We start from the raw sequence: 19,625 nt of genomic DNA, 5'->3' as shown, positions 1-19,625 counted from the left end.
TATAATATATACAAAGAGAGTACGCCTATTGGCTAATTTAAAGCTAACACGTGTTGTGATTAGTGAATAATCTGTCAACTTAATTTATGCAAAATTGCAATCTTTCATTCGAATCCAGCGTGAAGCGAAAGTTCGGCACCAAAAGCCAATAAAAATCGTCGATTTATGAATCGGTCTGGCTTCAATCAAGTTCAGTTTACCTTTCCCCTTGGTTGGGTTTAGATCCCAGGCAAACATGGACGTTTCCAATGTTGCAAGAGCTGAAAAATTCCGAAGGAAATGCATTCATGGAGAAGGAGCGTCGACGGCAATCTGGTTTGTTGTGGTACTTGTGACTGGAGCCAGTGGTTGGTGTAAATCTTTGAAAGATTGCAGCCTGTGGAAATTGACTTCATCATTTTGCGAGGGAATTGACGCCCAGCGGCTTGGTACCGCTACGGATTCGAGATCGCGGTCGTTGGAAGAAAGCGTTGCACAGTGGGTTCAGCTTTGACACGCACTATAAGCTCCAATTAGCTTATTGAACAGAAGATTTAATCTTTTACTGATGAGATACACACGAGTTTTATAAACATACACAAGCGCGCGGTTCTAAAATAAAAACAAAAATAGCGGTAACTAGAGTGATACCGAAACGAAATGAAGCTAAATAAACGAAATAAATGCAAATAAACAAAAATACAAGTTGTTTACCTCATACAGTAAGAGAATCCCGGTAAAAGAAGCAAAATGCACCGATAAATATAACCTCTGATATAAACTTTCCGATAGAGCACATGGCAAGTGAAAAAAAAAAAAAACAAAGGCGCTACTGAAGAATTATGGGAAAGCAGGCCCGCAATACTTGCAAAGTACGAATAGATCCTACACCGGCCCCGAAAGACCAACTAGATAAGCTAGTGGCCTTTAAATACACAAGGATCTATGTTCATCTGTCCACCGCAGACTTATTCAATGTAAATAACAATCCATATCACTCTTTTGGCCCGCATGCCAAGTAGAAAAAATAATCACCAAAGGGCGAGTTCAGTGGTGACTAAACCTACGACAAATTCGACTATCCATTTTGTTTGTTCGTTTTGGACACATCCGATCACAGTTAACTTGAAACACCTTTTCTTGGTCAATCACTCTTAAATGGGTTCAGGACGCAACAGGTCTCCTTCCAGGAGGCAGAGTTTCCTAACATCACGCCGAAAGCGCTTTGCACTGGCTGTACGTACAACAACTTGTCTGACATTTCCCTTTGAATCTGGAAAGACTTCCTCAACCAAACCTAGTGGCCAACGGCCTCGCGGTGACCCTTCGTCTACAATTAAGACAAGGTCTCCTACTGCTAAATTCCGTTTGGGGTAAAGCCACTTCTGCCTCTCTTGAAGCGTGGGAATGTATTCTTTGATCCACCTTGCCCAAAACATGTCGGCTATAGTTTGAGCTTGTTTCCACCTCTCACTGGGCTTAGGGTTGTGCACCACTGGTACATCACCTGCAGGGCCACATGGGTTCCTATAGCATAGAAGCAAAGTGTTAGGCGTTAGAGCAGAGGGGTCTCGATGGTCATCACACTGACGGGTGAGAGGGCGATCGTTCACTATTTTCTCCGTCTCGCAACTAACAGTGAGTAAAGTCTCATCGTCAACCAAACGATTCCCAATAAGAGCATGCAAGTGCTTTCTGACAGATCTGATCATGCGTTCCCACACACCACCTGTGTGACTGGCGCTTGGGGGAGAGAAGTGCCAATCGATGCCTTTAGCCCTCATTTGATCTCTGATTCTCTCTTGGTTCCAAGCTTGCAAGGCTTGTTTGACTTCAACTTCAGCACCCTTGAAGTTTGTACCATTATCACTAAATAGTTCTCTTGGGGGGCCCCGTCTGCTTACAAATCGGCACACTGCTTGAATGAGTGAATCCGTTGAAAGGTCCTGGGAGATCTCAATGTGTATTGCTCTGATGGCTAGGCAAGTGAATATGCAGCCATAGCGCTTTGCAGTTCCTCGTCTCCATTTCACCTTCAAGGGACCAAAATAATCTATGCCAACAGATGAGAATGGTGGCATTCCTGGAGTCACCCGAGCCGCAGGAAGTGGAGCCATGATCTGGGTTCCAGGGTTTTGGTTCCGACGACGGCATGGTATGCATCCACTGACAATCCGCTTTACTGTGCTTGGGCCTTTGATGATCCAATACTGTTGACGGACAGCAGCCAAGGTTTGATTAGTTCCAGAATGACCGTTTGATTCGTGCAGATGACGTACAATAAGCCTTGTTACGTGATGGTCTGACGGCAGAATTGCAGGGTTCTTCAGCTCGCCGCTCAACGGTGTGTTTTCCAGGCGACCACCAACCCTAACGACGCCCCTTTCCACAAACGGATTCAGCTTGGCCAGCTGGTTCGCACTCCTTTTAGTGAATGGATCAAGCATACAACAATCCCTTTGGACCAACCTAACAATTTCTTCCGATGCATCAACGATTTCTTTGACCTCCAACGGCCCACTGCTCAACGAAGTTTGACGATGAGAGGACTTCCTCGACTGAAACAGCAAATACTTCTTGAACCTCAACAACCACGCTACCGACTTCTGCAACTTGTACCAACATGAGGGTCGGTTGATAAGACGACTAAGAGTTTCCGGGGGTTTCCCATCAGAGACAACCATGGCACCAACCCGAGCAGTTCCTTTCTTTACCTCTGCGTCTGTTTCTTCAACCTCAGGTAAATCGGATGGTTGTTCTGGCCACTTACGTTCTTCTTCCCATAGAAACTGAGGTCCTCTGAACCAGAAGCGCATCTGTTGCCGGCCTAATTCATGGATGCCTCTGGATGCCAGATCAGCAGGATTCAGGTGCGTTGGTACATGCCTCCACTGGGACAGTGTTGTGGAATCATGAATCAGCTGCAATCTATTGGCTACAAAGGTCTGGAACCTCCTTGTAGTGTTCCTCAAGTATCGTAGCACAACTGTGGAATCCGTCCACAGCACAACATCGTTGAGGGGTAACTGCAATTCTTCGAGAAGTTGTTTGTCAACCTTTACAGCCAAAGTGGCTGCAGTCAGTTCCAGCCTTGGTACAGTGACTGTTTTCAGTGGGGCCACCCTGGACTTCCCCATGACCAAGCTACAGTGGATACGATCCTCAACGTCTGTGAAGCGTAAATATGATGCAGTCCCATATCCACTCACAGAGGCGTCCGCAAAGTGGTGAAGCTCGATGCTCTTAATACCTTTGAATTCTACTGGTTTGTAACACCTGGGTATCTTCACAGAAGGCAACACATGAAAGCTACTCTCCCAAGCTTTCCATGGTTTTAACACTTGTTCTGGGAGTTCCTCATCCCAGCCATGACCAAGACGACAAAGTTCTTGAAGAATAAGTTTAGCTGGTAATGCCATAGGTGCAGCCAAGCCAAGGGGGTCATAGACTGAAGCAACATATGATAAGATCCCCCTCCTGGTCTCTGCTTTAACCGTGCCACCTCGAAATCCAAAACTGTCTTCCTCCACATTCCACTCAACTCCTAGGGCTCTTTCTGTTGGTAGCCTTTCCAAGTTTAGGTCCACTGTGGATGCTCGTTCACTGGTAGGTACATGATGCATGACGCTCTTCTCATTAGAGACCCACTTAGTCAGTCGAAAGCCACCACGAGCTAATAACACAGGGAGCTCATCAACAAGTTTGACCGCTTCCTCCTTCATGGCAAGAGACTTAAGACAATCATCCACATAAAAATTGTTGCGGACAGTCTCCATAGTGTTCTTGCTGAAGTCCCCTAGGTTGTCTTCAGCCGTCTTTCTAAGAGCATATGAGCAACAACTCGGAGATGATGTTGCTCCAAAGAGATGAACAACCATTTGGTGGTCGACTGGCTCCTGGTCGATGTCCCCTCCTGGCCACCACAGGAACCGTAAGGCTTCGCAATCCTCAGGTTTAACTTTAACCTGGTGAAACATTTTCTCGACGTCCGCCATCAGGGCAACTCTTTCTTCCCGGAACCTTAGCAGTACTCCCACGAGTGAGTTTGTGAAGTCTGGGCCCTGTAGGAGCTGATCATTTAAAGATGTGTTCTGAAACTTCGCCGCACAGTCAAACACGATCCTGACCTTTCCCGCCTTTTGGGAATGTACAACAGGGTGGTGTGGTAAATACCAAACAGGAACATGGTCACTATAAACTGGCTCATCTGTGGTAATCCTCCTGGCATGGCCCTTAGCAAGGTAGTCTCCCATAGTTTCTTTGTAGCTTTCAAGGAGCTTAGGATCCCTTTTCAGCCGCCTTTTTAACAATTGTAGTCTCCTTTCTGCCATGGACCTGTTGTTTGGTAAGTATGGGGTGTCGCATTTCCAGGGAAGCGCAATCTCATAATGGCCACCCACCATTTTCACAGAGCTGTCCATAATAGATCTGGCTCGACGATCCTCTACAGAAAGGCACTCCTTCAAGTCAGCTGTACATTCACTGAAATCCGCATTGTAGAGGCGTTCTAGCTGAAGCTGGATTGGATTCATGCCCTTCACCGACTCAGTGCAGCCCAGTGACTGGTCAACGTGGATGAAATTCACATGGGCACCTTCATCCCTCCTTCCCTTCAGTGGTCCCATAACAGTCCATCCTAGTAACGTTCGCACTGCATGCGGTTGGCCAATTTTCCCAGTGCGTACTTCAAGAGGGCACAAAGCTTCCGGCACATCACTTCCGATCAGAATAGTTACTTTCTTGTCTACAAGATCTGCAATGTCAATGTTTCTAAGATGTGGCCAGTCCATTACATCCTTGTTTGTCGGAATGCTTCTCTCTGTAACCGGTAATGTTTCTGTAGTCCAGACCTTCTCTAAGCGCACTCCCTTCCCTGTAGCAACACCAACTACGTCGAGGCATAGCTGTTGGCCTTCTTTACGTTGAGTTCCCGAGACCGTAGACAATGTGAACTCTACTGGTGTACAGTCTGCCTCTAGCTCTTTAGCTAAACTACTCAGGCACATGGTGGTGTTCGAGCCGCTGTCCAGAAAGGCGTAAGTTTCAATGATGCGATTGCTGTATGGTGAACTGACTTTTACAGGAACCACTTGGAGTCCAACACGACCACAGCTTGAAGCCGCATTACTTGTTGCACTTACACTGGTAGCATCATTGTGAGGACAGCCTCCAGGAGAAGGGGTTTGGACCTGAGAAGCACTCCTCGAGTTAAGCTCTGAACTGTTTGTGTTGTTTTGAACTGGATCAGATGAATGTAACAAAGGATGATGTCTCCTTTGGCAACGTTCAACCCCACACATCCTTGCAACCCGGCATTTCTTTACAAAGTGTCCTGGGCTGAGACATGAACTGCACACCCTCTTCTCATCCACGAGGTCCTGTCGCTGACGGAGTGTCAATTCTCTGAACTTGTGGCAACGCTCGAGATGATGGCTGCCCAAACAAAGGACACATTTAAAGGGTTTCCTCTCATTGCTGCCCTGCGGGAGGTCGCTGCCAAGCATGGCTAAGGTCATGCCATGGTTGGAGAGGCCAGTTTTGCCCTTGGATGATGATTTGAAGCCTCTAGACGACTCCAACTTTGGGTTGACTATTTGGCCAAAGTAGGTGTTGGCTACAGCAGCACGGCTTTGTACAAACTCTGTAAGGTGGGAGAATGTTGGTGTGATCTGAGATTCATACAACTGATTGGCCTTCTCTGCCCATTTTGCCCTGAGATGAATTGGAAGGCGGGCCACAATCTTTCCCAGTGTATCCATTGAGTTTAGATTACTTGTGTGTCCTAACTGGGTAGACCCAAGGAGGCATGTTTCCATGTCACGAGCCAGCTGGGACAATACTTCCGGATCAGGACTTCGAATCGGAGGCCCACTGACTACCTTTTCTAGGAATGCCCTAGTCACTACATGGGTTCGGCCAAAGTTCCTCTGTAAAATCTCCTTCGCACGTTTGTAACCTTCTTCAGGGCGCATCATAATACAGTGTTCAATAGCTTCCCGTGCCTTTCCTCTGCAATACTGAACGAGGTAGCTTAGGCGATCCGCATCATTTTCCTCCTTACTTTCCACATTCACCTCAAAGTTTCGCATAAACAAAGGGAAGATATGGGGTTCGCCACTGAAGCTCATGTATTCTCTCTGAGGCATACGAAGACCCCGCACCACTTCGTCCATTGTGTTTTGCTGTCTTTCCAACAGACTCTGTAATTGCTGAGCACTGCTCGGAACTGTTGAGTGTTCACATGCCTCGTTCTGGTATAAGCTTGGTAAAGGACCCTCTTGTGTTCTTGATTCTGTTTGTTTCAACTCTGTGCATTCTCTCTGGGCGAGGAAATGAGCACCTACTCCATTCATAGTGTTCCCTTGTCTCCTTGACAGATTCCTCAATTGCTGACTACCTAACATTGTTGATTGGTGGCCTGTCTTGTACTGATGCATGCTGGGAAGGGGTTCTGTTGGCGTTACAGACTCTGAATTCCCGCTTTCACTCATCCCTAAGTTTTCTTCGAGCCGTCGTAACTCTTCCTGTTGGCGTTTTATTTCCTGTTTTTTGCGCATAATTTCGCGTTCTTGGATGGCACGATTCATTTCAATTTCCAATTTCTCCCTGGCTTCCTTCATACGCTTATCCAGAGCCGCCCTTTCGGCCAGTTCTTGCTCCTCAAGAGCCCGCAATCGCTTGGACCATTCTGACTCATCAAGGTTACGTTTATTTTCCTCTCCGCTCGCGGGCGTCTGGTAACGAAAGCTTCCTTCGCTATCTACTGAGCTATGCAAAGTCCCGCGGGCAGGATCGGGCTTGCCCGAGAATGTGTTAGCGTAATTTCGCGGTACAAATGTCGGCGCTAAAGGAGTTAATTGTTGACCATACGGATTCTGAAGAGAAGAAACACCACTCGAAGTCTCCTGTCGTACTGAAACACTTGAAATCTGTTGTAGTGGAGAAGGCTGAGAAACGGAAACTGCCGCTGGAACTGTTGTACCACTCGAAGTTTCGGCTAATTCCGACTTCTGACCGTTGTCGACGTTAGGAGGAGAGTTTTCTGGAGAAGGATGCATGTTTATATTCTGTTCTACGGGCGTCTCTTTAGAATAAACCACATGAGACATTCCTTCGGCCACAGTAAGCTCGTGATCATCTGACGCATGATAATCGTCATCCTGTGAATCTTCGAGTTCAGCTTGATGTTGTGGCGTTGATTTCTTCGCTTTCTTGGAATTTGTCGGAGACTTCTTCGCTTTAATCTTTCCTTTCTTCGTCATCTCGATGTATGAGAACTGTATAAGCTCCAATTAGCTTATTGAACAGAAGATTTAATCTTTTACTGATGAGATACACACGAGTTTTATAAACATACACAAGCGCGCGGTTCTAAAATAAAAACAAAAATAGCGGTAACTAGAGTGATACCGAAACGAAATGAAGCTAAATAAACGAAATAAATGCAAATAAACAAAAATACAAGTTGTTTACCTCATACAGTAAGAGAATCCCGGTAAAAGAAGCAAAATGCACCGATAAATATAACCTCTGATATAAACTTTCCGATAGAGCACATGGCAAGTGAAAAAAAAACAAAACAAAGGCGCTACTGAAGAATTATGGGAAAGCAGGCCCGCAATACTTGCAAAGTACGAATAGATCCTACACGTACTGTTTGACGGAGGCGAAGGCATCGTCGGGTTTTCCCGTGCTGTACAGCCAGGTTTCTCTTTCACTTGTCTGCTTGTCGGTTTCGCCCCCGGGATGATTCTTGGTTGCTTCGTCGTGCGTCATCACTACGAATTCGCGTCCTTCACCGTCTTTAAAAAACTCGAAACTGGAGCGAATCAGTATTCTTTGACCTTCGCGCCCTCTTCTGCACCAGTAAAGGGAGATAAAAAACCACACTCTTCGCTGAAGACCTGATGGAGTATTCATGGAGGTGAACTCACTGGACTAGACTCGTACGAGGTCAGCTGCCTCAATTATTGGCTTGTGTTTTACGTTTTCCTTTCCTTCTCTGCGGTTAATTCGGAGCTTAGCATCAAGCACCTTGTTACTTTAAAAAAAAAAAAAAAGCAACGATTTTTGGAAATTTTTACAACTCGACTGATTATTCAAGTGTCTCTCAATTGAATTTCTGAATTTGGTAGCTCGTGACGTCATTCGTGCGTCTATACTCTAATCACACACTCCTCTAGACCAATCAAAACGCGAGTTTTACACTGTTTATTGTATAAAAAAATTTAAGACGTCTGCATGTAAAATATAACCAAGTTGTAAAGTGATGTAGACTGTAGCACCTCCGATATTATTTTGCGTGGTTTTTTCCACGAAAGCCCCTTAAAACAAATCGAATGCGGCGAGGCATATTGTGACATGAAATACATACTGTAATTAGCCGAAGTATACAAAAGCGGAAAACATAATAAAAAGTGATTAAAAACACGTTGACTAATATAAAAGTACGAAATATATCATGATTAAAATCATGCGATCAGACGCGTGTTTTATGGGTTTTTCGTTAAAGTTGCTTCACTTTGGTCACATTTCCACATAAATCAAACTTCATGTTTGCACGACATTTACAGATTTTACTCAACACTGAACACTGCAGCAAATGTGAGAAACAAATGCAAACTTAAGACAGCTTTACTTCGGAAGTAAATGTGATTAAGAACGCACATTTGCTCCAAGAAAAAATGGATTTATATGCATACAAAATTAAAGTTTGTTTGCGCAAAGGAAGAAAATAACTCATTTACTCAACATTTACTGAATTACATCCATTAGAAAATGAGACAGACGTACACATTTGAGACAACTTCACTTCTAACCAAAGTCATGTAAAGTAAAATTAAAGACGATGGAAATGGACGACAGGGCTCTAACGAGGCAATTAGAACTTCTGTTGCATGATATCTTTTTTACCAGTAGTTGTTGTTTTTTTGTTTGTAACTTTAAAGTTAAACTTCAACGCATCTGCATGCAAATATAAGGCAATTGTAAATCCGTGATGGAGACTGTAGCACTTTGCACTGTTTTGCATGGTTTCTCCTCAAAAGCCTCTTAAAATAATTAGAATGCGGCGAGGCATATTGTGTCACAAAATACACATTAAGACATGTAATTAGCCGGAACATAGATGTAATTAGCCGGAACATGTTTGGACTTTGCAAGACAGCAATAAACCTTTTCGGATTAAATGGAAAGTTTTAAAGAAATATAAACCATACAGCGACGCTAACAAAAAATGTAATCTTTGTCTTTTTGGGAAATTCATAATCATCTGTAAAAAAGAGCTGTGTAGCCTGAACAGGCGAAACGAGCTAGCGAGTTCGTGCCCCCACAGAAAGAGATATGTATTGCAGAACTTTAGAGTAACGCATCTGTTACCTAGATTCTCTACTGAATGTAACGCAGCTCCATAGTAACCACCCATATTTTACTGCCAGCCTGTTATTTGAAAAGACAGTCGTTAAAAATTGCCTGATGAGTGTGGTCCGATAACTTCGGACCATACGAAACAGTATTGTCGCAATAAACGACGAAAACTCCTGAAGCCTGAACTTCTGTGAAGAATTATACATTGCTCTTCAATCAAACGAATTGAGCGCTCTACGAAACACATTCTACCCAGAATACAAATATAAAAGAAGAAGACATATATAATTACAAATGATTGAAAAAAAAAAACGTTAATTAAAAAAAAATGCATTTTTCAATTTTATTTCTAACGAACCCAACTACCAGGTCCAGATCAGGATTATTTAAAAAAAAAAAAAAATAAAATGGTTAACAATGTATGGAATTTTTTCCTAAGTTTACTTGTCTCTTAAACATGCGTGGTTACCCCAAATTTTCCCTCTGAATTCCAGTAGCCCTTGCTAAGATATCCTTATCCCGCACAGTCATAATCCACGCAAAAAAAACCTGTGTACCCGAGTTTTTGTTCTATTCCAAGATGCATAGAACGCATGCGCAGTAACAAAAGGAGCCACCGTCACATACAGTGGTCCTCTAAAGTGGTGATAAAAACTTGGACTTGTTATTTAGGGCGGGAACTCAGCACAGTCAAGTTTAAAATTGAACTGTTGTATTATTAGACTTGTAAACGTTTTGCTTGCTCGTTCAGTCGATACACTTGGCGACAATTTTGATATCCTATACATCGTAAAAACAGAATAAGTTTATTCCAGTATGAATTAGTGGGAATAAAATGCATCGTCATTGTTAGAGATATACGATCTGCAAATTTAAGTAATGAAGTTAATAGCAAAAACAAAACCAGGCGAATTTTCATGCACCTTACACCAAGAGGCCACAATAGTGGTATAGACCGCTGCTCGGTGCCCTGTAATATCGGGTTCACCTGCAAACGGAACGATGTTTAAGACAACATAAAAGCCAATGACCGACTTAAATCCACTTAGAGTTCAATCAAGTCGAAATACAGGCTTAATTGGAGTTAAAAGCATGCATTTTCAGGCGTATTTAAGAATTACAGTGTTTTTATCCAAAATATCCCCGTTTGAGGACAGCAGATTCGTGGATCTCTGCGCGGGCTGTCATGGGATTTCTGCTCAATTCTCTTTTTACCTGGTTTTCAAGTAGAAACAGGAAAAACCGGAAACGTAAGATATGTTAGTTTAACTAAGAGTTTTTTTTAGCAGATCTAGTTACACATGCCTTCCATCATCTTTGTTTTGCCGACAAACGCTGTTTATAAACTTTTCTAAATGAAATTCCTGTTGTACGCCTCATAATGTTTCGCTTAAAAAATTCCTCCGTGACCTCGTAAAAAAGAACCGCAACATTTAAATTGCCTAAGTTTAACATAGCAACCAGACAATTTTTAACAAAGCAATTAAATAAAAATAAATAAATAAATAAACGTTATTTCGACAGCAGTTCCTTCTCCCTTCTATGGGGAATGGAGCAAGTAGTTAATTCATTCCATTGATCTCTGTGTCCCGCACAACAATGGATACCTCAGCCCAAGATCTTAAACTTACCCAGATCTTTCTCCACTGCGCACCTTTAACTCTCTATCAACGCCACCTTCTTTTCCTGCCTTCTGAAGCGCACGTGAGGGTGGTGAGTGGCGTCTCGTCTTTCTTCATTCGCAACAAATGATTAATCAATCAACGCCTGTTTTTCACTAGAATACTGATGAGCTCTGTCTCTTTTGCCTCCGTTAATTCACACTTCTTTGTTGCTCGTCTTTATCGGCCAATACATCCTGAAGATTCTCCGACGGCATTTGTGTCAGAAAGTGTCGAGCTTGTCATGCTTTCAACCGGATTTTGTCAATGGCCATGTCTCGGAACCATTTACCAAGACTGCAACCATGTTGGATTTAAAAATTCCCGTATGCATTTTTTTTAATTTTTTTTTTATTTATTTATTTTTTTTTATTTTTATTAGCATAATGTAACACTGCTAATACAATATTAAACACTGCTAACACTGATTTACACTGATAGCTATAATTACAGTACTGACTGTACTTAAGCATACTATAGTATACTATGGTACTAACAAAAACACTATTTACAATAATAACACTGTATCTTCACTACCAACTTTTTTTATACAATATTATAACTGACATTATTTACATTACTGTACAAAAGCCACTTACATTGCACTACTAAAAAGGTATCTAGATAACAACCCGTCCACACACTCCTCTAGTTTTTGTATTTATTGTTAATTATTTACAATATTGCAGTATGAACAGGTAAGCGAAAAGAAACGATCGAAAGTAAAACGACAAAAATAGCAAAACAACAAAAAAAGTAGTGGAAAGTGATTCAGGGGGTCCCTCAAATAACCACGTCTTCGATGAATTTGTTGCGAATTAGTGGTTCCCATTTAATCTAAAAGTGTTTCAGATAACCTTTTTTCTTGGCAATATCATATTCGATGCGAGCTTTTTCGCGTAATTCTGTTTCAAAGACGGGAAAGAAAAGGGGTGCCTCGTCTAAACTGCAACGATATATATATAAAATTTGGCAACTAGAAGGGCAAAATTTAGCAACGTACAGAACTTTGAATTGTCTATCACACCGTATAGAACATTAGCGAGAATAAGGTTGAATTCAATCTGGGTGTTTCGAAATCACCATTCCCGAAAATCATTCCAAAAAGCTACTGTAATTGGACAGTGAAAGAGCAGATGTAGAAGTGTCTCAGGATTTTCTTTACAAAAAAAACATTTATCGTCTTGTACAATACTTGCTTTAAAAAGCCTGTCCTTTGTAAACACCGTATTATGAATAATTTTAAACTGAAACATACGCAATTTAATTTCCTCGGTTATTCTCCAAGGTAGAAGATATATCTTTGATAGATTTCCTTTGGAGACACCTGAATTAAGAATTTTTTGCTCTGATGAAGGGGGCACAAATTTACTGTCAGCGATAGCACGTAGCAGGTTTGCAGTGGTAAGTTTCAAGTTGTTAGTGCGCGAATTAGCAATTAAATCAACAAGGGCTCGGGATTCTTTGGAGATGTTGTTCCAATTTTGACGGATTGAATTGGATAAACCGTAATATGTTGTAAAGCAGGCTTTAACGTCAAACCTACTACAGAAAACTTCAAAGGGGAGAAATTTACCATTGTCACTCATTAGGTCTCTTATTTTGTGGACTCCTTTACGAAACCACGTTGGGAAAAACACAGATGTATTGTTAATTTTTATGTGTTTGTTGTTCCATATGATTGTTTCGTTTGGACTAAGATCACTCTTTCCCGCTAAGTGTGTGACCTCCTCCCAAAATTCTAACAGTCTTACGTAAGAAGTCGGTCCATTCTTCAAGTCGAGTTTTTTAACTCTATAGTTGCATTGCAACAGGAAGGAGAAACCTCATAGATGCACAGTTGTATCATCGGGAATTAATTTCCACGCTCCTCTGTTTTCGTTCGTGAACCTGTTAATCCAAACACATTTTTAAGCTTTGCTCATGTGTTCGAAATCTATCATTTTTAGTCCACCTTTCTCTTTAGGTCCAATAATAGTGGATTTCTTAATTTTCGCAGGGTTAACGTCCCACAGGAACTTAAATGTTAATTTATTTACTTCATGGGCAAAATTTTCAGGAATGGGAAGAACTGAAGCGTTGAAAATAAGCTTTGATAAGCCAAGAGTTTTGATAATGTTAATTTTTCCATATAGAGTTAACTTTCTTCTTTTCCAGCTATTAAGGACTTTTTATAGGCTATCCAGTTATACGTAAAAATTAAGCTTGCGTACAAGATTAGCATCGTTTGAAAAATGAATTCCCAGGGCATAGACAGAATCTTTGGGCCACTTAAAGCCGAAAGGTTTGTCGCAACGATCTTTCCACGAGCCTAACCATAATGCTTCCGATTTATGTGCATTGATTTCTAGACCGGAACCAGGGGGGGTCAGCAGCGAGGCCTGGATCCGAGTTTATATGATCGCCCCAGTTAAGAAATTTGGCCGAGCGAGACTAAGAACTGATATTTTGATAAACAAACAAGGCGGCGATTTTATGTGAAGGCGCGTCTGTGCGGATTCGCAAACAATTTGGCTATTCGACGTTCAAACAAAACAGGAAGGTTACGGTCGCTCTTTTACCTGAAGTTTGGTCATCAAGAGGGATCACGGATGCAAATTCTGCGGCGAAAAACGAAAATACTGTAACCAACGACTAGCTCCTGTAGAAATTGACGCTTGCGAGAGGTAGTAAGACTTCCTCCATTCCACTTTATCGTTACCTTCCCTATTTTTTCATTTAAGTACACTGTAGAATTTCCTCCCTTTACAGCAACTACCCACTGGGAGTCAACAAACTGTGGAGGTTCCGGTGATCTAATTTTCTGTTTTTCTTAAGTTAAAATGTTACTATCATACTCTCAACAACAGATTTTTCTTTTCCAATCTCTTCTAAATGGTGAAAACTTGAGAGGTGATGTTAGCAGCACTTTGCTCTTCAACTTTGCCAAGTGAGCCACAAATATTGACTTTTGAATTCAGTATGTATGCTTGGTAATAAATCTCATCATTTTAAAGACAGAGGTGAAGTTATCTTTCATTCATTTAGATTTTCTCTGTCATACCTCTGGAGTGAGATCTGGAACTTAAAAGAGACAGGGTGCTAAACAGCAATGCTCCAGCCAGTCATTACACTGTGCAAGTGTGTGAAAATGTGCAGTAATTGCATAATTTACAAAATGCTTATTACACTTGACTATGTTACACAATATGTACCAATTAAACAGTATTACAATATGTTACAGTTCTGATGTATATTGTCATGTGCTGATGACATAATTATACTGCAGAGTAATGTGGTCAGCTGGGTTAATCCTCGAGTTGCTAGAAACACTTCAGTAATCAAGGGGTGATAATTTAGATTGTCTTCTTCGAAATGGCTGTTTCATACATAGAGAAAGCATGGTTGATTTGCCATCCCGGGATCTATTTGTTACTGTATCTCCCTTGCAGTTGGGTTTTAGGGTGTATTCCCAGTAGCCCCATTTTGGCATCCACCAATGGGGGAAAACCACCATAGCGATACAGGTGGTCATGGACATCTGTATTAAAGGGTGACATGTAAGACAATAATATTTACATGTACCTTCCAAGGTTTCTGCACATGCATGTGGTTTCTACAGGATCTCAGTGTATCAGTACATTGTTCACGCGGTGCTACTGATCTCAACTTCCCAATTTTTTTTTTTGCCAGGAGAATAAGGACCTGAATGTCTTTTCACGTAAATTAATCTCCCCGTACAGACAAGAGACAAACACCCTTGCAACCGCTCGTACAAACCTGGTAGGTCTGTTCACAACAATGTTGAGCAATCTTCTTCTGAGATCTTTATAAGCTATCCTTTCCAGTTGCAAAATTTTCTTATCTAAAAAATTTCTTAAGGACTCAAGCCGTTTTCCTTGTGTATGCATTTAAACCATTTGTGCATTAAAATTAAACTTACAGGGATAACTGTCGTCACGCAACATTTAAATAGAGGGAGAATTCCATAGAATAAACATGCTGTTTCATTCGTAACGACGCTTTCAACAGTTAATACGCATAAAATGTGGGACAAATACTTTTAATAAGCTTACGTATACATTAAAGTTCCAAGCCGATCTTGAGAAATAAGCTTACACTCTGGGCTTTCGCGATGACAGTCGTGAAACACTGCGTGGCTTCTAGTTTCTTCAGAACTGAACAAGCATCGAAATTGAAATCTACTATTTTGTCGACGTACAATATCTTCCTGAGACGACGAAAACCATAATCGTTCGCTACATTAGAAATCATATTCTTCACCACACACACTCGCTGGTAAAATCTCAGCTCAGCTGAGATCATGTCGCTCGCAATTTTAATGCTGACGGCTCTACTAGCCTAAAACAAAGCTTGCACCTCATTCCAGCGGTCTTGATTAATCGTAGTGTTCAAACTTCGTACAACCGCAAAAAAAAAAAAATACTAACAGTAAATTAGCATGAATCGAACGCATGAATCCTTCGCATTTCGCGCATGCTCGTTACGGTTTTCGAATGATTGACAGATTTCTTTACTGGGGCGATCATGTCTTTCCGAAAAGCGGCAAGATCAAAGATAGCTGCCAGCCCCCCCTGACCGGAACAGTTTTCAAATTTATGCAGAAGGCGGAGCAGCACTTCGACAGAGGAGGTGTTTCTAACGAAACCGTCGCATCGTCAGCATACTGCGATAATTTTATTTCTTGTTTACCAACAGAAATAGCTTGTATCAGCGGGTCGTTCTTTATTGCGAGTGCAAGCAGTTCTATAGCTAAGACAAAGAGCAGCCCTGACAGTGGACAGCCTTGTCTTACGCCACGTTTGAGCTTAAAGAAAGGTGACGCGAAACCATTGTTTATAACGCAGCTGGATATGTCAGTGTAAAGAACCTTTACCCAGCGTTTGAAATCATCCTTAAACGTGAACACGTCAAGCACCTTGGCAATGTAGACCCATTAGACGGAGTCAAACGCTTTACGAAAATCAAGAAAAATGGCGATGCCTGGAATATTTTTTCCCTTGGTATAGTCAATCATATCGCTAATTAACCTGATATTTTCACCTATAAATCTCCCTTTAATGTATCCAGTTTGATTTGGATTGATAATGGAAGGAAGTACCCTCTCGAGCCTTTTGGCCAAGACTTTAGCAGCAATTTTGTAATCAGTGTTTAACAATGAGATTGGACGTAGATTGTTTAAATTGTTTGTAGGTTTGTTCTTTTTTGGAAGGAGAGAAATTATTCCTCTTTTCTGACAAATTGAAAAATCGCCTTTCTCAAAAGCATAGTTAAGACTGAGAATCAGGTTTTCACTAAGATCATTCTAAAAGAATTTATAAAATTCATCTGGGAAACCGTCCAAGCCGGGAGATTTGCCATTTTTAAACTCGTTTAGAGCCAACAAGTATTTATTTTCGGTGATAACGCCTTCACAACTACTAGACATTTGCTCCGTCAGCGCAGTCAAGTCTACAATATTAAAGAAAATGTCACAGTCTGAATTTTCTATGCAGGGGCTTTGTGATTTGTATAAATTCGACAAAAACTTTTTTTTTTTTTAGGATTTAATCTGGTTCATTTGTTTCGTTACCGCCCTCTAGCAAGAGCTTGGAAACTTTTTTCTTGCATGGAGCACGATTTTCTAGATTTAGAAAATATCTTGAGTTTTTTTCTCCCTTTTCATACCACCTAACTTTGCTTCTTAATATCGTTCCTTTAATGTTATGCTCCATAATCCTGTTCAATTCAGCTTTTAACTTATGCAACTCAAGTAAGAAACAATGGTTGTTACGCGAATTCTGTGCATTCGCTAGCATTTCATTTATTTGTTTTTGCAGGTCCTTCTCGCGCGATCTTTGTTTTGACGCTTTATTTTTTGCGAAAGCGATTATCATAGTGTAGCCTCGTAATTCCATTTTGATTAGATCCCAGCTTAGCCGGTGGTCTTCAACGTCTTTGTATTTAACCTTTGCCAATTGAACACATTCGCGAATGCCATTCACATACTCATTGTCTTTTAGGAGGGCAGAATTGAACTTCCAGATCCCTGGTCCAGTTTTTCTAGAAAGTTCTTCTGATTGAAAGTGTGTTACAACTGCTGAGTGATCGGTGTTGGGAGCGAACAATGACAAGAATTGTTTGGAAGTGTTCAATAACCTTTTTGATATCAAGAAGTAATCAAGACGACATTGCACCTTCATAGTTTTATCTCGCCACGAAAAACCTTGTTTGTCGCCGTTTTTTCTACGCCACACCTCGCATAATGAGTACAACGAAGAGAGTTTTGTAATTTCGTTAATTACATTTTGTTTGAAGTGGACCGATCTACCACCCATTTTGTCTGTGGACGTCAACGGGCAGTTGAAATCTCCCCCAATAATAATATTCTCTCCAGAAAATGGGGCTAACAGACCCTGTAAATCTTAAAGAATTTGACTTGTTGCGTGGAATCGTTTGGGGCGTAAATGTTAACCAAACTAAAATGCGAGTTTTCGACTTTCAGATCTAAGATAATAAATCTTCCGTTTCCGTCTTTGATACACTTTTCCACTTGGTAATCGAACTTTGGATTAATTAAGAACAAGACTCCTTTGCTATGCTTGCTCTCGTGGGCGGCATAGACTGTCCCACCCCATTCAGATTCCCATGAGGTTATGCATTTCTTGTCGCTGTAAGTTTCTTGCAAAAAATATAACAATCCGCGCGTTGATGATGTAGCCACCTAAATAGTTTTCTTCGCTTGGTAGATTGGTTAATTCCCCTGACATTTAACGAGAGTGTTTTCAATTGAAATGGCCCAGGACTCAGCGCAACCATTTAACTAAAAATAATATAAATAGTAAGCACCTACCTACAGCTCTTGAAATGTGCTGATGAGTGAGTGAAATCTTCGAAAGGTCGGTGGGAATAGTTGGATGTTTTTGAGAGACCCCTGAAATCACTGAAAAAAGGCTTAAAATAAAAAAAAAGACAGCAAGCAAACGAAAAAACAATGCACACGATACACAATTTAGACATGAGAGCCCGGAGTGACTCAGATCACAAAATAATTAAATCGATTTGTGTTCTGACTGAGACAATAGCTTTACTAAAGAGAACCCAAACGCAAAGCCTTGCGAAGCGAATTCACCCCAACAAACGAGTACAAAAAAAGAGAACGCAACAATCTTTACATCTTTTGCAACATGAAAACAGAACTAAGGCTTGTGTAACTGTCCATTTATGTACAACTTATCATAGATTAACCTTGCGTCGTCGCCGTTCTTCTTAGCCTCTTTCAGTATGGGAACAAGAAGTTTCCTTTTCTCGACAATCTGTTTTGGGAAGTCGCGGGCAACTGCGAAATTTGTGTCCCGGGGATTTCTATCTTTCTGAGATAGGACAAATTTTTTTGTCCTTGTGGAAGGTGAACTTAGCGATTATTCGTCTTGGCTTTTGATGGGATGAGCTTGGCTTTCCAATACGATGAACGCGCTCGAACGATATATTGTTTACGTCTTTCTTACTAAGTTTGAGTTCCACTTCCATAAATCTTCGCAGAACTTTCTCAGATTTTTCGAACAACTCATCCTTTTGCTCTGGTATGTTGAAGAAATTGAGATTGTTACGTCGACTGTGACTTTCGAGATTAACAGCCCTTTCCTTTTCTTCCTTTGCTTGATTAGTTAGCGACTTCACACCTTCTTTGAGCTCCTTGATTACTAAATTTTGCATAGGTAACTCCTTCTTTAGTGCTTCAACCGAATCATGAGCAAAGTTTAGACTAGCCTCCAATTCCTTGTTCTTTTCTTCAAGGTTGCTTTGCTTTTGCTTAAGGTCTTCGATTTCTTTGATGCTATCTAAAGACTTGTCGAGTTTGCTGTTGATTACGGCGAGCGTGTCCGCCATGTTCTGGCAGCCGTTACATGTTTCACATTCGTCATTGCTGGTTTGCGAGCCTTTGCTTCGCTTCCTTCTTTTTCGGCTGGAGTCTTCCTTGGTTGTAGGTCGTTCGTCCGGCTTTTTGCCCGCTCCGTAAAAACTAAAATCTTATTTTAAGACGTTTTGTACACTTAATTCTGGTGCTGTGGTAAGACAGCGCCTAAATCTCATTTGAAGACGATTTATCTTAGGATAAGACGATTTTCTTCTTATTTATACGATGATGGCGTCTTAGATTAAGATGATTTTTTCTTAGATTCAAAGTGCTGTGGTAAGTCATAAATTCATCTTAACTCAAGATTTGAACAATCTTATTCTAGATGCTGTAGAATCTCAATTTAAGTTTCGAAGCAAGGAAGAAATCTTCAATCTAACTGCAACGGTCACTATTAAACCTACATTCAAAAACAGGGAGTGTTTAATACTGTTAAGCTTGAACATGATACATGCAGCAATGAAAACACAACAAATTTCAATCCATAGTACTTTATTAAAACCGAATCTGAAATGAAAAAAAACTTATACAAATCCGCTTACCGTAAATTCGCAGGAAAACAGAGGTCGGGTCGCGGCAATTTAAATACTGTTTTGTTGGTCTTAAAAGTCCCGTAAATTATAAACTTTGCATTGCAGATTGTCTGAATTGTCACTACACTCATTCCTTTGATCGGTGACGCAGCAGAATTGCAGGACTCATCTTGGTTTTCAAAAAACAGG

General features: G+C 41.2%; 2 protein-coding genes across 2 annotated transcripts; both read right to left on the bottom strand.

Annotated features, from left to right (window-relative positions):
- Positions 1-1,133: 1,133 nt before the first annotated feature.
- On the bottom strand, positions 1,134-7,088 carry LOC146452142 (uncharacterized). Its single transcript, XM_085098166.1, has one exon. It carries the CDS (start codon positions 7,086-7,088, stop codon positions 1,134-1,136), a length of 5,955 nt encoding a protein of 1,984 aa, XP_084954292.1.
- Positions 7,089-11,568: 4,480 nt separating this feature from the next.
- LOC146452141 (uncharacterized) lies at positions 11,569-18,980 on the bottom strand. Its single transcript, XM_085098170.1, has 2 exons — positions 17,839-18,980; positions 11,569-11,952 (listed from the first exon to the last, which is right to left on the bottom strand). Exon 1 carries the CDS (start codon positions 18,873-18,875, stop codon positions 18,351-18,353), a length of 525 nt encoding a protein of 174 aa, XP_084954296.1. The 5' UTR covers positions 18,876-18,980; the 3' UTR covers positions 11,569-11,952; positions 17,839-18,350.
- Positions 18,981-19,625: the final 645 nt, after the last annotated feature.

The sequence above is a fragment of the Pavona decussata genome, unplaced genomic scaffold (assembly GCF_977016875.1).
Source record: "Pavona decussata unplaced genomic scaffold, jaPavDecu1.1 SCAFFOLD_379, whole genome shotgun sequence".
Taxonomy (NCBI): domain Eukaryota; kingdom Metazoa; phylum Cnidaria; class Anthozoa; order Scleractinia; family Agariciidae; genus Pavona; species Pavona decussata.
Note: the sequence above shows the minus strand (reverse complement) of the source record. Positions and strands in the feature narration are given on the sequence as shown.

Bases quoted from the DNA above. Each gene is read 5' to 3' on its own strand.
- LOC146452142 (XM_085098166.1), bottom strand. From the start codon at position 7,088: ATGTCTCATGTGGTTTATTCTAAAGAGACGCCCGTAGAACAGAATATA.
- LOC146452141 (XM_085098170.1), bottom strand. From the start codon at position 18,875: ATGGCGGACACGCTCGCCGTAATCAACAGCAAACTCGACAAGTCTTTA.